At 43.8% G+C, this 20,101-nt stretch overlaps 1 protein-coding gene and 1 long non-coding RNA gene across 7 annotated transcripts in view; one reads left to right on the top strand and one right to left on the bottom strand.

The window, feature by feature from the left end:
• Nucleotides 1-20,101, top strand: part of USP33 (ubiquitin specific peptidase 33) — a 63,900-nt gene that overhangs the window by 30,976 nt on the left and 12,823 nt on the right. For 4 of the 6 annotated variants that reach the window (XM_044432309.1, XM_044432308.1, XM_044432311.1 and 1 more), the window contains exons 16-20: nt 635-680; nt 7,529-7,709; nt 7,850-7,976; nt 9,345-9,511; nt 11,257-11,338. In XM_044432309.1, coding sequence (XP_044288244.1) covers nt 635-680; nt 7,529-7,709; nt 7,850-7,976; nt 9,345-9,511; nt 11,257-11,338 — 603 coding nt within the window. Of the gene's footprint in view, nt 1-634; nt 681-7,528; nt 7,710-7,849; nt 7,977-9,344; nt 9,512-11,256; nt 11,339-11,486; nt 11,585-20,101 lie in introns of those variants that run through there. The other 2 variants (XM_044432313.1, XM_044432314.1) reach the window with 2 other exon arrangements.
• Nucleotides 9,374-20,101, bottom strand: part of LOC123024524 — a 31,018-nt gene continuing 20,290 nt past the window's right edge. Inside the window, exon 2 of the long non-coding RNA XR_006414939.1 lies at nt 9,374-12,467. This is a non-coding gene — a long non-coding RNA (uncharacterized LOC123024524). The remainder of the gene's footprint in view (nt 12,468-20,101) is intronic.

Below are 20,101 nucleotides of genomic sequence, written 5' to 3'. Positions count from 1 at the left end.
TAGTGTAACTATATGTTCTGTAAACTACTTCCTTTTATTTGTCCTAAACTTCCCACCAATCAGCTTCATGGGATGACTCTGGGTTTGAGTGTTACAGGAGCGGGAGGTTAGAGGCCTTTTGTCACCCCCACCCCAATGATTAGGGATGGTGTTCAATATCAGCCACTTCCATTCTGGCATTACTGCAGCAAGCAATTAAGAGACTTTGCTCTTCCCCATAATTACTTGGCTTGGACTGAAGACACTTTGTGATTTCTGCATCAATAGCTATGCTCTAGCAGACATGTATTCAGTACAGATTTTCAGAATAATTAAGAAATGGAAGAAATGGCTGCCTTTTTCTATATATGCTGACTGCTTTGGTTGTACATAATGAATGGTTTAATAGATTGCTTATACTGCATGAGCTGATTGCCTGTATGCAGTATATGGAGGAAATATATGGATGTTCTTGCTTTGTGTGTGACGGTCCTGATCTTTCGCAACCCCATGAATCTCTTTGAAAAAGAATATCTTTGTTTCTAGTCAGCATTTCTGAAATTGTCAGGACATTGTATGCTACACAAAATTTCATTATTTTTAATGTTTGCATAGATCCTTTTTAATGCTTTGCTAAATGTTAACTTTGTTTTAGGTTAAGGAATGGAGTAAAATTCTGCAAAGTTCAACACTTCCCTGAGGTATTCTATGTTTTTAACATATATGTAAAACGAACAATGTAGGTAGGTGACAATGTTGATTTCACACAATAGATCAATGCAAATAAATTATAACTGCATCGCTGATGTCCTGAAATGCGCTTGCATCCAATTGCATTTGCTCACTTCTTCAGTAAAATCTTTAACATGAGATACACCTAAAATAAATGAGAAACAATTCTTTATATATACCATTATAGTTGCAACATTGGATTCAATTCTGTTTGAAGGTTGTGCAGTTATGTATCCTTCATATATGATATTCAGCTGTCTGAGAACTATAGCATTTGATGTGGAGTTACATGAAAGCCCTGTGGTGGTTATATGCATGCTAATTATCCCTTCATTATTTAAACTTTGAGAAATGAACACATACATGTGATGTTATCCTTAAATATAGTGGGGAACATTTCTTTGTTGTGGCCTCTGTGCATCACACATATGGGTGCTGCGCCTGCACAGTGCCTTTGGCCGGAAGATTACAAGCTAACGATTTTTGGCGGGAAAGCTCCGCTCCCCCTCCCCCATGGCCTATAAAGAGTGGAGCGTCCGCCATTTTTTTCAGTCTTTGTGACTGCCGTTCGCTGTGCCTCGTGCCGCTTTCAACTATCGCTCTGACCGTTACTCGTGGCCTATTTCTTCTCCTTATTAAGCTCCCAGTTTTTATACTCGTTAGCTCTTGTTATCTCTATAGTTCTTGTTAGTTCCTGTTAGTTCTATAGTTCTGTCATCTCGTTCTACCTTCTTCTATTAAAAACAAAAAACAAAACAAAAAACAAAAATATATTCTTACCCTCTGCACTGTCTTCTCTTTTCCTCTTCTTGCGATGGCGCAGCGAGTGGCTTTCCGCAAATGCGCGGAATGCGGATCAAAGATGTCTCCATCTGACCCGCACGACCTATGCCTCCTCTGCTTGGGGGAGGGGCATAGGACCGACAAGTGCTCCCACTGCCTGGCCTTCTCTAAGCAGGCCAGGAAAAATCGGGAGAACCGCCTCCAGAGGCTCCTGTGGGATCGGGCTCTTATGCAGTCCGACCCACTCGTCGTTGCTCCGAAGCCTGGCCCGGCTACAGTGGTCCCGCCCTCACGCCCTTCGGATGAAAGTGCCTCTGCCCTGAGGGCCCCACCTGCTTCTCCCAAGAAGAAACACGAGAAGCGCAAACATGCTGATGCTGATAAATCAGCAAAGAAGGCCAGGAAGGAGAAGCCTTCTAAACCGACCCAGAAGGCAAAGGATCCGGAGCGGCCACAGCACCGTGACTCGGGTTCGAAGGCCGCGTCGGTACCAGCAGCAGCTACCGTACCGACCCCATCCGAGCCGGTACTCCAGGCAGCTATGAGGGTCACCCCTCAAGGGTCCCCTCGGCGTGTGGCCAACCCCCCCATTGAGCCGCTTCCACCTCTTTAGCGGGGGTCGATTTCTGATGGGGAAATTCAAGACTCTCCCCACAGGGTTAGGTTGCCCACGCCTATGCCCATGGCCACAATGGAGGCAGATGTGGTCGGATCCCCACCTAGGGCCCTCAGGAGTCGCTCCAGGGAACAGCAATCCGAGGAATGGCGTCGCTCCTATTATCCATCTTGGGGCGAGCCATACTCTACCGGGTACTATCCCGCACCGAGAGATCGATCCCCACCACGCTCTCGCGATCGCCCGCTGCCACTGGATCTGAGGCGCGCATCCCCGGTTTCCCGGGATGAAAGCAGCTGGTCTGTCTCGCTGGTGGAGTCCTCTTCTTCGGCTCCTCCGTATTATGGCGCGGACTCTGCCAACTCAGACGTCGATTCCACCTCTCCCGCCGTCGTGGTGACCTGATGTCCAGGCTCGTCCAGTCTCTGGATATTGATGCCATCCAGCGCCTGGGGCCATTGACGGATAAAATTTATGATGTCGTCCGCGGGGAGCATTCCACCTCCGTCGTCCTGCCCTTGATCACCACCCTACGGCAGGCGATGATGCAGCCCTGGGACTTGCCCTCTCACCCTCAACCCACATCACGGAGGTACGAAGCCATGTACCGGGTTTGGGAGGAGGACATTCCATTCCTCCTCCGCCACCCCAAGCTGAACTCGGTCGTGGTGGAGTCCTCCCAGGGTAGGGAGGCGAGATAAGGAGGATCGTAAGATCGACTCCCTGGCCAGGAGGGTCTATGCAGCTTCAGGCTTGGGACTGTGTATCTCGAACTACGAGGCAACATTGGCGAGATACCAGTATTATATAATGCGACGCCCCCACAATGTTGTCTCGGCCCTCCCAGACCACCAGAGCGACCTGGCCAAGGTGCTAATTAAGGAGGCGATGCACGTCGCAGTCCAACAGCTGTCCACAGCCAGGCACTATGTGGACACCAACTCAAGGGCCTTGGTCGGTGCTGTCTCCCTTTGCAGGCATGCGTGGCTAAGGAGCGCCAACTTCCCTGAAGAGACCAAGCGCTGAATCGAGGAAATGCCCTTTGATGGGTCCGGGCTTTTCCACTCAAAGATGGATCACAAACTCAAAAAACTTCATGAGTCCCACATGATGGCCCGACGGATGGAGCTCCAGTCGCAACTGAGGCGTAAGTGGGCATGGACCCGTCCACCATACAGACAGCCTTACCATCCTAGGCAACAGCCTCCGCACAGGCAGCAGCAACAACAACAACGCCGCCAACAACAGCCCCAACAACGCTACCAACAGGGTCGCTGCCGATATGACGACAGGAGGCAGCATTGACGGGACTGGTGAACTATTCCTCTAACCTATCCCATACCCACTCCCCTCTCACCTGGGGACCGGCTGTGAAGCTGACTCCCCATTTGGGAGTCCATCACATCTGATCGGTGGGTATTGTCCATCATACAGCACGGCTATAGGATAGAATTCGACACCGTCCCTCCATCGAGTCCGATCCGGTTAACATCACGCTCGCTGGTATCGCTCGATGAAATACAACAACTTCTTCGTAAAGGAGCGATTCGTCAACTAACTCAATATGATGGACTTCATGGATTCTATTCTAGATATTTTACAGTTCCCAAACGGGATGGTGGCCTACATCCGATTTTAGACTTACGTAGTTTGAATTGATTCATCGTGACAAGGAAGTTTCGAATGACCACCCTCCAAAATATTTTGCCGCTGCTAAGGAGAGAGGATTGGTTCGCCTCATTGGATCTGAAGGACGCCTCTTTCCATATTGCGATCCATCCCAAATATAGGCATTTCCTTCGCTTTGCTGTTGCCTCAAATTTCTACGAATTCATGGTTCTACCCTTCGGTTTGGCCACCGCTCCGAGAGTGTTCACTAAATGCATGGCCCCTGTCTGTGCTTACCTACGCCTCCAGGGCATACAAGTTTATCCTTACCTTGATGACTGGCTCCTGGTCTCCAGGTCCAGGGAAGCGCTCCTCACTTCTATCCGTATTACCTGTGCCTTATTGGACGATCTGGGCCTATGCATTAATATTGAGAAATCTTCTCTCCTTCCGGTACAGAGGCTTACATTCATTGGAGCCCACTTGGATTAGACGTTGGAAAAGGCATTCCTCCCTTGGGACAGACAACTGACTCTCGCTGGCCATGTCCGTCGAATGCGACGAGGCAGATTGGTTCCAGTGAAGTCCATCCAGAGGCTTCTAGGACATATGGCTTCTGCTGTTGCTGTGGTACCACACGCCAGACTGCGACTTCGTCCTCTGCAGCGTCTCTTCTGGGTTGGGGAGCGGTATGCTACCGGCCTGTATACTCAGGGCACGTGGACTTGTCGGGAATCCACGAATCATATCAACTTCCTGGAACTGTTGGCCGTATTCAAAGCCCTACGCCCTTTCGAAGATGTTCTTCAACATCGGGTCGTTCAGATGATGTCAGACAACATAGCCACCATTTTTTATCTGAACAAACAAGGTGTGACGAAATCTCCGACCCTGGCCAGACTTTCTATGCAGATCTGGAACTGGTGCATTTCGAAAGACATTACGATGATAGCAGTCCATCTGGCCGGTACGGACAATGTGGAAGCGGACCTTCTCAGCAGGTGCATGCTCATCTCTCACGAATGGGAACTAGATCTCCAGACACGCGAGGACCTTTTTCATCGCTGGGGGTTTCCCGACGTGGACTTGTTCGCCACCCAACAGAACAAGGTGTGTGCGACTTTCTGTTCGAGAGCGGGAATCGGGTGTGAATCCCTAGGGGATGGCTTCATGATCCCATGGAACAACCTGAATTTTTACGCCTTCCCACTGATTCCTCTGGTAATGAGAGTCATAGCGAAGATTGTATGCGATCGGGCCACGGGGATACTAATTACTCCTTGGTGGCCACGCCAACCTTGGTTCCCCACATTACTGGACATTTCTCACGGGTAATACCTTCATCTTTCACCGCTTCCTTACCTCATAACCCAGCAGGACGGTGCACTTTGTCACCCAGATATACTATCGTTGAAACTAACAGCGTGGCGAATCCGATAACTGACTTATACCGTCGACTACTTCAAGTGGTTCGAATCCTACCTTCGAATCCGCTACATTTGCAACCTTCAAATCCGCTGGAGTCGGCGCTGCTTCAGCACTGTCGGACCCAACTATTGCTCCATCGAATCTGCCAACCTTTCATCCGGACATTCAATACATCTTGGATTCTGCTCTAAAGCCTTCCACACAGAAGTCTTATGCGGCTAAATGGAGAAGATTTTCTACCTTTGCCGAGTCTCGTTCATTCTCTCCACTTACATCATTGAGACACCAAATTCTCCAGTTCCTCTTAGAACTACACCACTCTGGACTGAAACCATCTTCAGTTAAGGTGTATACAGAGGCAATCGCCTATCATCGTGGCATGCTAGATGGAGTGTCCATCTTTTCTCAACCTGCTATTAAAAGGTTCCTGAAGGGACTTTATAATCTGAATCCATCGATCAGGCCAGTAATGCCTACCTGGAGTCTCTCTGTTGTTTGCAAGCGCTTACAAGAGCTCCTTTTGAACTGTTAGCAACAGTCGATTTACGTCTTGTTTCGTGGAAGACAGCATTTCTAGTAGCGGTTACCTCAGCCCAAAGGGCCGGTGAGCCCTGCGCTCTCCGCGTAGACCCACCTTACCTCAACTTTCATAGAGAAAAGGTCGTCCTGCGGCTCGATCCATCTTTTCTCCCAAAGGTGTCCACTCCTTTTCATATGGGACAAGATATCGATTTGCCAGCCTTCTTTCCATCTCCGTCGACTCCCCTAGAGAGATCATTGCACTCACTTGACGTTCAGCGCTGTTTAGCCTTCTACAGATCTAGGATGGAATCTATTTGGCGTTCAAATAGACTTTTCGTTAAATATGCTGCCAGAGATCAGGGCGCTCTTGTCACTCCGCAAAGACTTTCTAAGTGGATAGTCCATACTATCACTTTATCCTATCAACTGGCTAAGATTGACTTACCCACAGCTCCTCGTAGCCATTCGACTAGGGCTGTTGCTACCTCCTCTGCCTTCGCATCAGGAGTACCGATTGACGATGTATGTCGGGCTGCTACTTGGGCGAACCCTTCCACTTTCGCCAAACATTATCGTTTAGACGTTCGGGCTTGACAAGATTGCTCCTTCAGCAGAGCTGTTCTTTCATCTGTTCTTCGTTGAGGACACCTCCCCTCCTCCAATATGGTAAGCTTGTTAATCTACCCATATGTGTGATGCACAGAGGCCATGATGAAGAAAAGGAGGTTGCTTACCCGTAACTGATGTTCTTTGAGTGGCCATCTGTGCAGTCACACAACCCACCCGCCGGCCCCGCTCAGTGTCAGTGAGTGGATATTTTTCGTCGGTACTGAACGTTCCCCTTTTTCTGGGTACCGATATCGTTTTACAGTAGGAATATTTTTTCCACACGGGGGCGTATGTTCAGTTGTCAAAGACTGAACAAAATGGCGGACGCTCTGCTCTTTATAGGCCATGGGGGAGGGGGAGGGGAGCTTTCTGCCAAAAACTGTTAGCTTGTAATCTTCCGGCCAAAGGCACTGCGCAGGCGCAGCACCCATATGTGTGACTGCACAGATGGCCACTTGAAGAACATCAGTTACAGGTAAGCAATATGCTTTTCTGGCTAAATAACCGTCAATGATTAGGTCACATGATTGCATAAGCCACTTGGGCCTACAAGGTTGTTTGGAACCCCAGCTATGCCTGATCATCTGTTAGGTAAATTAGGAGGCCTAAGCTAAATGGCCATATGGGTGGGTTATAAACCACAAAAGTGTCGTGGAAACCCACCTTTATACTGGACATTCACTATTTAGCTTCTGAGGATAACAGCAGTAGATTGCAAAGAAATATTACTGATAATATAAATAATTACTTAATTGAATTTGACTACTTTTCACAGCATTGAAAACTCAATCTGATACTGTTTTGGACTGATTGTTGGGATTTTGCACATTTTTTACAGATAAAAACACAGATACATTAGTTTAAAAATTGAAAAGTGCATACTTCCATTTCCCAAGATCACACCAACTGCAGTTTCCTCCATGAATATGTAACAGAAAAGTACAAATATAGAACAAAAAGCATAAATGAAAGATATGTGCAGTTTTCCTGTAACAGTGTGCATCTATCCCCCCCAAAGCATGTTTTAAGCAGTTCTGATATTTCCTAGATGATTCTCCATCTATTGCAGAATAAAGAGCTTCTTTCATAAACAGCCCCATGAGAATCACAGTTTGTAATGAGAAGGTGGAAGAAGGTTTAATAGCAGTTTAATAAGGAAGAAATTACAATTACACTAAAATTGCTTTGTAATGGAACACTCAAATGAGAGGTAAACAATTTTCAAGTGATCCTGTCAATTCTTCTTTACAGATTTTATGTATTCATCTCAAACGATTCAGACATGATCTTATGTTTTCCACAAAAATTGGGACTCATGTATCCTTTCCCTTGGAAGGACTTGATCTACAACCTTTTCTTGCTAAGGACAGTCCAGCTCAAATAATGATGTATGATCTCTTATCAGTCATCTGCCACCATGGAACAGCTATCAGTGAGTTTTCTTTCAAGTTGTTGCATGGTCCAGGATTTTATGTAACTGTTGTGGAATGCAGGGGTTATATTAAAATATATTAGAAACTCCTTGGCTTGTAGCTCTTGGGCTGAACATTTTCTAATTGTCCTTGTGTTTAGATGGACACTATATAGCTTACTGCCGGAACAACTTAAATAATCGTTGGTATGAGTTTGACGATCAGAGTGTCACGGAAGTAACAGAATCAACTGTTCAAAATGCAGAAGCTTATGTTCTTTTCTACAGGTGAGAAATCAAGATGAAGAAATTGGGGAATCATGGGCTGGATACAGACTTTACTCTTTCTGGCAGAAGTTTCCCCCCAACAGAAAGGGGAGGAAGATGACAACTTTTGCCAGTTCCCTACAGCTGCTTGTGTCTTCCAAAAATCTGCCCTGCTGGGTTGGGGATCCATCAGTGGAGAAGTTTTGAAGGCAATAAGCAGTTGAGCAAAGGGGAGGAATCACCAAGTGTCACCTCCCACTTTCCCATATGCCTGTGTGATCCCTCTGTTGGATTAAATGCTTCTTGTGAACAGAAAGGATTCTTCTTGTTAGGAGCTAATAACAACAGCTAAGTACAAAACGTTCTTAAATTTGTTCTGCATAAGGCTTAGTAGGAGGTGGAAAAGAACTGGCTAATGTTTTCCAGTTGCTAGATGATCAGCTGCAGTTGTGATCTAAAACATAAAGCTTGGCTTCATATAAAATGCTTCTCTGTAGAAAAAAAGGTATATTCTTGAGTCAAATAAAATTATTGCAAGAGATGGAATTTTGGCCATTCAGCAGTTGGGAACTGAAGAACAAGGAGATTTACTGTGGTAGCTTTAAACTTATCTTTCCGCATGATCACTGAGGTTTTCTTCAAATGTGAACTGGATCAGATGAAAAAATTATTTTCCTAGTCTAAAAAGCAAAGCAATTCTATAAATGGACCAAGAAATTTGAACTTTGAAAAGCTAGTATGGTGAACCAAATATTTTTTTTCTAAAACATGGCAGCAAGATAGTGGCGCTAAATGCATATATTCTGATATATTGCAGAGCCACTCAGAGAGCCCTTGGGTTATGGGGAAACATACTTATATAATAAATAAATAAAGTTGTAGCCTATTATAACTGAATTCATTTACAATCTGTATCAGGGCTGTATCAGCTTGGATCATGCAATTAAAATAGATTCCCATTTATGCAAGACAGACATATGAGTTACCATGTTATTCTATGCAGATTTGCAAAATAATAGCTTACTATTAATAAATATTTTTACTTGGAATAAATTAAAATTTGAATTCTGTCTTGTCTTTTTAAATTGAATGACCTTTCCAGTAAGCTGTAGCAGTCATACTGTGAAAATTTGAATTTTCATTGGACATCATTCGATAAAGCTGCTCGCTTGCAGTTACTCAAAGCAGTATGAATCTGAAGAATTATCAGTGTGTTTGTGGAATTTTGCATTGGGTGTTTTAAGATAAGTGAATAAGAAAGTTATAAGTAGTTTCTAACAAGCATTTGAATAAAAATGTTTTGTTTTCTTCATCATAATCATCTGAATGCTTCTTGATAATGTTAAGAAGAATGTACTAACATTCCTTAATATTGCCTCTTTTCAATAGAAAAAGCAATGAAGAAGTTAAAAGAGAGAGACAGAGGGTATCAAGCTTTAATGTAATGGAACCAAGTCTGCTCCAATTTTACATTTCCCGACAGTGGTTGAATAAATATAGGACTTTTGCAGAGCCAGGACCAATTTCAAATAATGATTTCCTTTGCGTACATGGAGGTGAGAATACAATTATGTGAAGATGAAAATTCATTTTTTTGCCCTGAAAACTTGTTTTATTTGACTTTGGTTATTTGTCAGTTTACTTTTATCATCCTTCATCTCTAACTGTTCTAAGTAAACCCTGAAGAGGTGGCTGAATGGGCCCCTGTGAGGGAGGCTGGTGTAAGTACTACTGGTTCTAGTACCCCTTTTGCTACATTCATTTGCCACCTCTAAGGTTTCTTTTCTTAAACCTGTTGACAATATTTGCTATTTTTGGGACTGAAAAATATGCAAAAATTTAATAGGTACATGGAGGTGAAATTTGGACCAATTTAAAAGCAGTACAGTGAAAGAAAAAATGTGTACACCTTCATTAAAATTTTGCCTCCATTTGCTTCTCAGCCATTATATTTCAGTATATTTCCCTGTTACTGGTATCTATTTCCCATTCAACCCAAAATGTGCATTTTTAGAATTGTCAGGAAACCACAGTAACTGTAACAATATTTGCAGTGAAAGGGAAAGTTGTCAAATACGTGGGATTATTAACCATTTCCCTTCTGTGGCATAAGTGGAGTCTCTAGAAAGCACTGAAAAGGTGATGGGCATAGTGAAATATAAGTTCAACACTTAAAAGCCGGAGAATTACATTACTAATGGATGATATTAACCCCTTCTGATACACTTACTGTTTGTGGTTTTTTCTTCTTTGCTTTTCAACTAAGAGCTAGCAATTGTGGCCAAAGTACTTTTATGCAGTCTTGCCTTCTCATTTTCCATGTATGTTACCTATGCCTCTTTACTGGTTCCTTTGACAACTGAAACTTAAAAGCCATTGACGAGGCAAGACTACACATATCAGATAACCGAGATCAGATATCACTTGAACACCTATGAAAGACTAAGCCCCCCCCCTCAAAAAAGACATATGACAAATGCAAATATACAGTTTCAGGAGGAAGGACAGAAATATGACCCCAATTGAGTTTTTTGGAAGCTCTGGAAGATTTAAAAAAATTAAGTGGTGAACCAAAAGGGGTAGCAATCAAAGGCAGAGGGGAGATAAGAGGATGTGGTGTGAAGGACACTGGAAAACTAGCTGGAAGACACAGGGAAGGGGAGGAGAACAAGCTACAGTGCATCTTTCAGGTGCACTATGATTTTTTCTACAAATAATTCACACTGCATAGCTTATTTGTTCAAGGTTGCTAATGAACTGTATCCAGGTTTGGCTCTGAGGCTTGAAATAAAGTGGCATGAGGAAGTTTATATTACACATAATACACTTTTCTGGCAGTAGACTTTTGCAACTTTCTAAAGGTTGAAACTATTTCTGGAACATTTTGGAAGGGCCTGGGGCTGTAGCCATGGTGGGGCCGGTGGAAATTAAAGATCTTCCTCTGTGGTTGGGGCATATTGAAACCAAGTAATTGTTCAGAATTTGTTTTTGTTTATGTTCTGAAATTTGAGGACTATTCCATAAATTAAGACAAAAGAATAAGATTTTGTAGACAGATTATTGACCTAATGCTAGATATGAACTCAAAATGCAATTATTTCCCCATTTAGTTGCAAGTGAAAGCGATTACACACATTTCTTCAGATGACTTAAACTGCTCAACTTGCAGAGTCAGAGGTTGACTTTTTTATTGTATTCAACTCCACTGAAATAGACTTACTGAAATATATGCTTTATTTAAATATTTGGTTAATACTTAGAATGGCAACACTATTCAAGTGAAACCTCTTCATTTCCACAGGAGTTCCTCCACACAAGGCTACTTCTATAGAGGACCTAGTAGTAATGCTACCTCAAAACATATGGGATAACTTATATAGCAGGTAAATTTCTAGTTTTGAAATAGAATGCTTTTGTTGTTCAGTTCATATGCCAAGGCAATAGTATCACTTAAAAACAAGTAGGTATTATGTGTACAAAACATTGTGTTACATCCAGTGGTACTAGTCTACTCACTGATTTTTGATCCAGCACAAGCTTCTATGAATAGCAGACGAGGAGGCAAATTCTGCTGATTTTTCCTTTCTACTGAACCCCTCATCATCCCCTAAAATTTTGCCTTTCATAACTGTGTGGGAAGTCATAAGGAAACCTGCGTGGAAGGAGGAATCTCTGAAAACAATCTCCTGCCTCTGCTGGATCAAAGTACCTTCTATGAGTACAGTAAGAGAATTAAATAAAACTCATTGTCTTTCTGCATACTTGCACAACATACATTTGAACTCTCTCTTCAGTACAAAAAGACAGCTTTACTTACTTTGAATATGTTTGTGAAACATGATAAACTAACATGTAAATAAGCTATGCAGTGCGGGTTGTTTGTGGAGCAGCCCACTATGCACCTGTCAGACAATTGATTCCCCTACCCCTTCTTTGGTTCTCCCTTGAGTATCCCAGGTGACTTCTTAGTGCAACCTGTCTTGTCTCCTTGCACTGTGACCAGAACTCTTCTCTTTTCATGATCTCTGAAAAGACGGCCCCTTTAAAGTATCCCAGTGGCACATTGCAGTGGCTGTCACTTGTTGGACACCCATTTTTATTCTTTCTGCACCCAGATTTTGCACAACTTTATGGTAATTGAACACAAGCTGATTCTCCTCACAAAAATAACTAAACTTCCTTAAGTCCCTTCTAAGTTCCACAGGGGTGCTCAAAAAGATAACTATGCCATCAGCATACAAAAGCAGAGGTCTCTTATGATTGGCTAATGTTGGAGGGTGGAAATCAGGAATGTTTAAATAGTCTAACAAGTTGTGCTTGATGAATAGTGAACAGGGAAGGTGCTAAAACACATCGCTACTTCACTCCTTTGGATGTTAAAATTTTATTGGAAAGGTGCCCTTACTTACTGCATCTTACCTTGAGGGACGTATTGGGTAGAAGGCATATTTCAAAAACAGTAGTAGCCTGTGGTCAATAGATATGGCCTCTTATTTTTCCCACAATCTTCTTCTGTGGATCAAAGGTGGATTTTAAATCAATAAAAGCCACATACAGAGACCCTTGACTATTGATTGCATATTTTCAATCAAATGCTCTGTGATTATAATACGACCTAATATAGACCTTCCTTCCCTGAATCCAGCTTGCTCTTCTGCAATGAGGTTTTTGTCTTCAAGCCAGCATTTGAGTTTATCTAGGACAGTGATGGTGAACCTTTTAGAGACCGAGTGCCCAAACTGCAACCCAAAACCCACTTATTTATTGCAAAGTGCCAACACTGCAATAAAACCTGAAAACTGAGATTTTAGTTTAGAAAAGACAATTCATACATTAACTCCTTTTGTCTTAAAAGAAAAACACAATAACAGAGCTTTCAATGACACAAACATATATATATATCCTTGGCAGTGCACTGGCCGGCCATGCGAAAGCTCAGACAAGTCACAGCTAATGAGTTGTGGCTTGTGACATCATCGCCTGGCACCGCTACTCCTTTCTGAGCATGCGCATGGCCCCTATGTGCGCTGTTATCCAATGCTCGGCTGCTGGGGCGACTTGGCTCACAGGCCAACAGAGACATCTCTGCGTGCCCGCTGCGGCACGTGTGCCATAGGTTTGCCACTACTCATCTAGGAGATGACCAACTTATGGTTTGCTGATAATATTCAGCAGACCTATTGGTCTGTTGCTTGCTGGGACATTCCTTCTGTCCATCTTGAAAAATGGGACTACGACCACCTGCCAGAAATCCTCTGGTATATACCTGGAGAATATAGGTAAAAAGGGAGGCTAAAAGTGGATCCTACCAGTCCACATTATTTTTTAAAAGCTCCAGTACTAGGGGCTTTGCCTCTTTTAAGATTGAATGATTGATTGATTGATTATTTATTTAAAAAAAGCTTTTCTGTCACGTCCCCTACAGAACATCTTGGAACAGCTTACAATAAATAAGTAGAATAAAACAGACCCTACAGCATCTGACCATTAATATACTCTACAACCCCAGTTAAAATCAATTAAACATTAAAATAGCAGGAAAATAAAAAGGGTTTTGCCTGATGCTGAAAAGAATACAACATCAGCGCCAGGGGGGAACCTCTCTGGGGACCTCTCTGCTTGATGAGTGATACTACTACTTTTACTGAGATGGGACTGTGGGGGAAGGTCATGTATCCCTTGCAATCGACCTTGACAGACTGAATCTGCATATAACTCATGAAAGTAGGATTCCCAGGTGTTTGCCAATATAAGGGAGTCTAAAGGACAGGGATCCTTAAATGAATTATTAGATATCGGTTTCCAGAAAACTGCCACATTTTGTCCTTAGCTGCCTAAATTAAATGTTCCCATGTTGCCAGTACATCCACTTTCTACTTCGTAGCCGCTATGTGCTTGTAAGACTTCTTTAGTGCTAAGAGATGTTGACAAAAAGATTAGAGTGTTGAGTCCGGGGCCTTTTACAAAGGGTAATAAATTGTCACTAGTCACAATATAATCAATAGTTCTGTGCCTGGCTTTTTATGTGCTAATAAAATATTGTCTTCAGGGAATGGCTCAGTAAGTTTCTTTTGCTTAAAAGCTCTTTTAAAAGCTGTAATCTCTTTCAAGGCTTTTTCCAGCTAAAAACTTGGAGGAAAAGAAATTGGCCAGGGTTGAACAAGCTTCTCCGATGAAGTGTCAGCCAGATGTTTACAGTAACTTCCCGGATTCCTAATACTTGGCCATCCTAATTACTAGGGCCCCTTCATGGATCACTGCCTTGTCATAGCGAAGGGGCTTGTGTAGCTCAATATGCTGTGAGCTATGCAATGCAGGGGCACCCAAGACGGATAAGCCATAGCAGAGAACTCTGACAAAAAGTGATCCACTGGAGAAGGAAATGGCAATCCACTCCAGTACCCTTGCCATAAAAACCCTATGGACAGTACCAAAAGGCAAAAAGATATGATGCCAGAAGATGAACCCCTCAGGTCGGAAGGTGTCCAATGTGCTACTGGGGAAGAGCGGAGGGCTAGAACTAGTAGCGTCAGAAAGAATGAAGCGACTGGGTCAAAGCTGAAAGGACACTCAGTTGCAGATGTATTTGGTGGTGAACGGAGAGTCCGATGCTGTAAAGATCTATACTCCATAGGAACCTGGAATGTAAAATCCATGAATCAAGGCAACCTGGATGTGGTCAAACGAGATGACAAGACTGAACATCGACATCTTAGGAATCAGTGAACTAAAATGGACAGGAATGGGTGAATTTAATTCAGATGACCATCAGGTATACTACTGCGGGCAAGAATCCCTCAGAAGAAATGGAGTAGCCTTCATAGTCAATAAAAGAGTAGGAAAAGCAGTACTGGGATACAATCTGCAAAATGACAGAATGATCTCAGTTAGAATTCAAGGCAAACCATTCAACATCACAATAGTTCAAGTCTATGCTCCAACCACTGGTGCTGAAGAGGCTAAAGTTGACCGATTCTATGAAGGCCTACAACACCTTCTAGAATTAACACCAAAAAAATGATGTCCTTATCATCATGGGGGACTGGAATGCTAAAGTAGAAAGCCAAAAGATAACTGGAATAACAGGCAAGTTTGGCCTTGGAGTACGAAATGAAGCAGGACACAGGCTGGTAGAATTTTGTCAAGAGAATACGATGGTCATGGCAAACACTCTTTTCCAACAACCCAAGAGACAACTCTACACATGGACATCACCAGACGGTCAACACAGAAATCAGAGTGACTATGTGCTCTGCAGCCAAAGATGGAGAAGCTCTATACAGTCAGTAAAAACTAGACCAGGAGCTGACTGTGGCTCAGATCATGAGCTTCTTGTTGCAAAATTTAGGCTAAGCTGAAGAAAGTAGGGAAAAGCACTAGGCCACTCAGGTATGACCTAAATCATATCCCTGATGAATATACAGTAGAGGTGACAAACAGATTTAAGGAATTAGATCTGATAGACAGAGTGCCTGAAGAACCATGGACGGAGGTTCGCAACATTGTACAAGAGGCAGCAACTAAAACCATCCCAAAGAAAAAGAAATTCAAGAAAGCAAAACGGCTGTCTGAGGAAGCTTTACAAATAGCTGAGGAAAGAAGGGAAGCGAAAGGCAAGAGAGAAAGAGAAAGATACACCCAATTGAATGCAAAATTCCAGACAATAGCTAGAAGAGAGAAGAAGGCCTTAAATGACCAGTGCAAAGAAATAGAAGAAAACAATAGAATAGGGAGGACCAGAGATCTCTTCAAGAAAATTGGAGAAATGAAGGGAACGTTTCATGCAAAGATGGGCATGATAAAGGCCCAAAATGGCAGGGACCTAAGAGAGGCAGAAGAGATTAAGAGGTGGCAAGATTACACAGAGGAACTATACAAGAAAGAGCTTAACGTCCCTGATAAGCACAATGGGGCGGTCACTGACCTCGAGCCAGACATCCTGGAATGTGAAGTGAAATGGGCCTTAGGAAGTCTGAGCAACAACAAAGCTAGTGGAGGTGACAGTATTCCAGCTGAGCTATTCAAAATCTTAAAAGATGATGCAGTAAAAGGGCTACACTCAATATGCCAACAAACTTGGAAAACTCATCAGTGGCCACAGGATTGGAAAAGGTCAGTTTACACTGCAATCCCAAAGAGGGGCAATGCCAAAGAATGTTCAAACTACTGCACCATTGCATTCATTTCACATGCTAGCAAAGTTATGCTCAAAATCCTACAAGCTAGGCTCCAGCAGTTCTCCAACAGAGAACTACCAGAAGTACAGGCAGGATTTCAGAGAGGGAGAGGCTCTAGAGATCAAATTGCCAACATATGCTGGATCATGGAGAAAGCTAGGGAGTTCCAGAAAAACATCTACTTCTGCTTCACTGACTATGCTAAAGCCTTTGATTGTGTGGATCACAACAAATTGTGGCAAGTTCTTAAAGAGATGGGAGTACTAGATCATCTTATTTGTCTCTTGAGAAACCTGTATGCGGGTCAAGAAGCAACAGTGAGAACTGGAAACGGAACCACTGATTGGTTCAAAATTGAGAAAGGAGTTCGGCAAGGCTGTATACTGTCGCCCTGCCTATTTAACTTATATGCAGAGCACATCATGAGAAAGGCGGGGCTAGAGGAACCACAAGCTGGAATTAAGATTGCCAGGAGAAATTTCAACAACCTCAGATACGCAGGTGATACCACTCTAATGGCAGAAAGTGAAGAAGAACTAAAGAGCCTCTTGATGCGGGTGAAAGCGAAAATGTTGGCTTGAAACTCAACATTAAGAAAACTAAGTTCATGGCATCCAGTCCTCTCACTTTCTGGCAAATAGATGGGGAGGAAATGAAGGTAGTGACAGATTTTAATTTCCTGGGCTCCAAGATCACCGCAGACGGGGACTGCAGTCAAGAAATTAAAAGACGCTTTCTTTTTGGAAGGAAATCTCTGACAAATCTAGACAGCATACTAAAAAGCAGAGACATCACCCCGCCAACAAAAGTGCGTATAGTCAAGGGTATGGTTTTCCCAGTTGCAATGTATGGCTATGAAAGCTGGACCATGTGGAAGGCTAAGTGCCAAAGAATTGATGCCTTTGAACTGTAGTGCTGAAGAAGACTTCTGCGGGTCCCTTGGACTACAAGATCAAACCAGTCAGTCTTAGAGGAGATCAACCCTTACTGCTTTTTAGAAGGCCAGATACTGAAGATGAAACTCAAATACTTTGGCCACCTAATGAGAAGGAAGTACTCACTGGAGAAGACCCTAATGCTGGGAACAACAGATGGCAGAAGAAGGGGACGGCAGAGAATGAGGTGGCTAGATGGAGTCATTGAAGCAGTTGGTGTGAGCTTAAGTGGACTCGGGGGGATGGTGGAGGATAGGAAGGCCTGAAAGAATGTTGTCCATCGGGTCACGATGGGTCAGACATGACTTCGCGACTAAACAACAATAATTACTAGGGCTGATGGGAACTGAAGTCCACAAAATCTGAAGATCATCAGGTTGGGAAAATGTCATGCACATATAAGACAGATTGTAATGGGGAGCTGTGATGTGTTTCTAGGCTTGTTCTCCAGTATTGTACATGCTTCTAACCCCTGGCCCCCATGTTTGGCATGTTCATCTGCACAGTGGAGTTGCACTAGTGTACCTGCCAGTGAATCACATAACTGGGACCATTCTGTGATCAGAGTTCTTACATAATCTGTGATTGTGCAAAGGTGAATGTTGCATTCATCTGGGGCACCCACATGGCTATCATGAGTGGATCTGATTAGCGTAGCTCCACTCCTCATTCATAGTATGTTCAACTCCATAGATGATGGGTAAAAAGGACTTACAAAATTAATGAATCAGAATCTGCTTTTCAATAATACATTATAGTTGGTCCTCCAAACTTGTGGGTGTTAGGGGCACAGGACCCCCACAAAAGTGGAAAAACCACAAATATCTCTATTCTCCCCTGAACCGTTCCTCTTAAAACTGTTGACTATATCTGTACTGGTAGCTGCATTACAGTTCTTCATTGTGGTCGCTGTACATATTGGTGCTGCACCTATGCAGTGCCACATTCGGGAAGATTCCTCTAGCTAAGTCTAGGATTTTTGGTGGGAGCCCCACCCCCACTTCCCCCTTATATAAATAGGTGGACTCCCGCAATTTTCTCAGTTTGCTTCCGACCACTGCTTTCAGTGTCTTTGGATCTCTGTCTATATGATTACCTCAGCCTTTTCCTCACAGAAATCTTTCTCATATTTCTTACCACCTTCTTGATCTTCAGATTGCCCTTCTTTCAATCTTTTCACTCATGTTTACTTGCCTCCTTTTTTTGAAAAAGCCCCCTTCCGCCCATCTATCCAACACAAAAATATACAAATTCCCCCTTCTATCGTCTTTCTCTCATATCCTTACATCTTCCTTTTTTCCTCCCCAATAGCTCTCAAACTGGCATTTCATAAGTGTCTGCCTTCACCAGGCAGGCCCGTAAAAACAGGACTGGTCATGTCAGGATGGAGATGTGGGAGTGTGCTCTGGGAGCATGAAAGTCGGTGATGGCAGCAAGGGTGAAGGAGAAGAGGCTGCCAAAAGAGGCTGCAAAAAAACACTTATCGACTGGTGCTTATAGGTAAGCCAAAGCTGTCATCTGGGCTTCCAGACCATTTTTTGGCTACCTCTGATATGCTTAAGAAGCATAAGGAGAAGAGAAAACACCTCAAGTCCAAGGGCCATAAGCAGGCTAAAAAGGGTCAAACATCTGAGCACTTGAAAAAAGCACAACACTGGTCTCCTGCCCATTCTGAGCGTCACAGCTCACCAAACTGCCCAGCTACTCCAGCCACCTCTTCCGCTGTAGCCTTGCCACCAACTCGAGCTTTTCCATCCTGTCCCACAACTTACTCTGTCTCGATCAGACCCCACCAGGGGAGATTCATGATTTGCTGATCTGGTTGCCTACCATTCCAACATTCCCCACTAGATTGGTGCACATGCCACATTCCGCAACCAGTGTTGAGCCAGTGCCTTGTGCACCCCATCCGTTCAGTCCAACTTTTTCCAACCTGTCACAAATGTCTCTCCATCACTTCATGCACAGCTTCAAACTGATGGCACAATCATATGGGGGTAACCCATATTGGAGACTATATCCATTCCCAAGCTAGTACCTTCTGGGATACAGATGAAAATGTGCAGCAGATCCCCGCAATTATGCTTGGCCACCAGCTCCAATGAGACAAATGGAGCATTGGTCCCCTCCAAGACAGCTCTGACATCCTGAACTGGAGCTGGGCACCTCTACTCAGCAACAGTGTGGGAGTGCTCAAAGAGCACCTTCTCCATCAACCAGATCCACCTCATCAGATCTGGTGAATTACAACTCTGACTCGGACTCACATGCAGAATCTGTGGAACCTGTCTTGATATCCCCAGATGACATTGTCTCCTCCCAAGGTCGAGGATCTCCAAGGGAAAGCCTTGGGTTCTGAACAAGTCTCTGGATGGCCACAGGCCTAGGTGTCCACATCCAGCAAGCTACAGAGCCTGACCAAGACCATAGATCAGGATGGAGGACTCAGTCCTGGTAGTGATAGTATTAAATCCTGTGCTGTCTAAGGCAATGAAAGAACCCTAAGAGCTTTCTAACCAGCCACACCCCACTTCCCGCCACTTGGAAGGATTTATGTGGCACAGGAAAGAGACATTCCCTACCTTTTGCACTATCCGTGCCTGAATTCCATGATTGTCAAGTTCACCCAAGGATGACTGCCCAGAGAGCACTCTGCACCAACTGACAGGTTGCTGTTTACATGTGATGGCGTGATGGATATATTCTACAACGGGCCTGGGCCTCTGCATCTTGAACTATGAAGCTGTGATTGGGAGGTACCACGTCTTCTTGTGTCAAAACATGAAGACTCCGGTGGCTTTTCTACCAGTTCAACAAGAGTGTTCCTCACGGAGGGTATTCAGCTCTCCAAACAACAGATTGCAACAGCACGCCATCACTTCAATTGTGATTCCAGAGCATTAGTCGGTGTGGTCAGGGTTCAACAACATTTATGGCTTCAGGTGGCTAACTTCCCTCAAGAGATGCATTCCCAGATCAAGAGCATGCCATTTGATAGAGAAGGCCTCTTTCACACCTGCACAGATGAGAGATT

The sequence above is a fragment of the Varanus komodoensis genome, unplaced genomic scaffold (genome assembly GCF_004798865.1).
Source record: "Varanus komodoensis strain SLA01 unplaced genomic scaffold, ASM479886v1 scaffold24, whole genome shotgun sequence".
Taxonomy (NCBI): domain Eukaryota; kingdom Metazoa; phylum Chordata; class Lepidosauria; order Squamata; family Varanidae; genus Varanus; species Varanus komodoensis.
The sequence above is the reverse complement of the archived record's forward strand: the minus strand, read 5'-3'. Positions and strand labels throughout refer to the sequence as shown.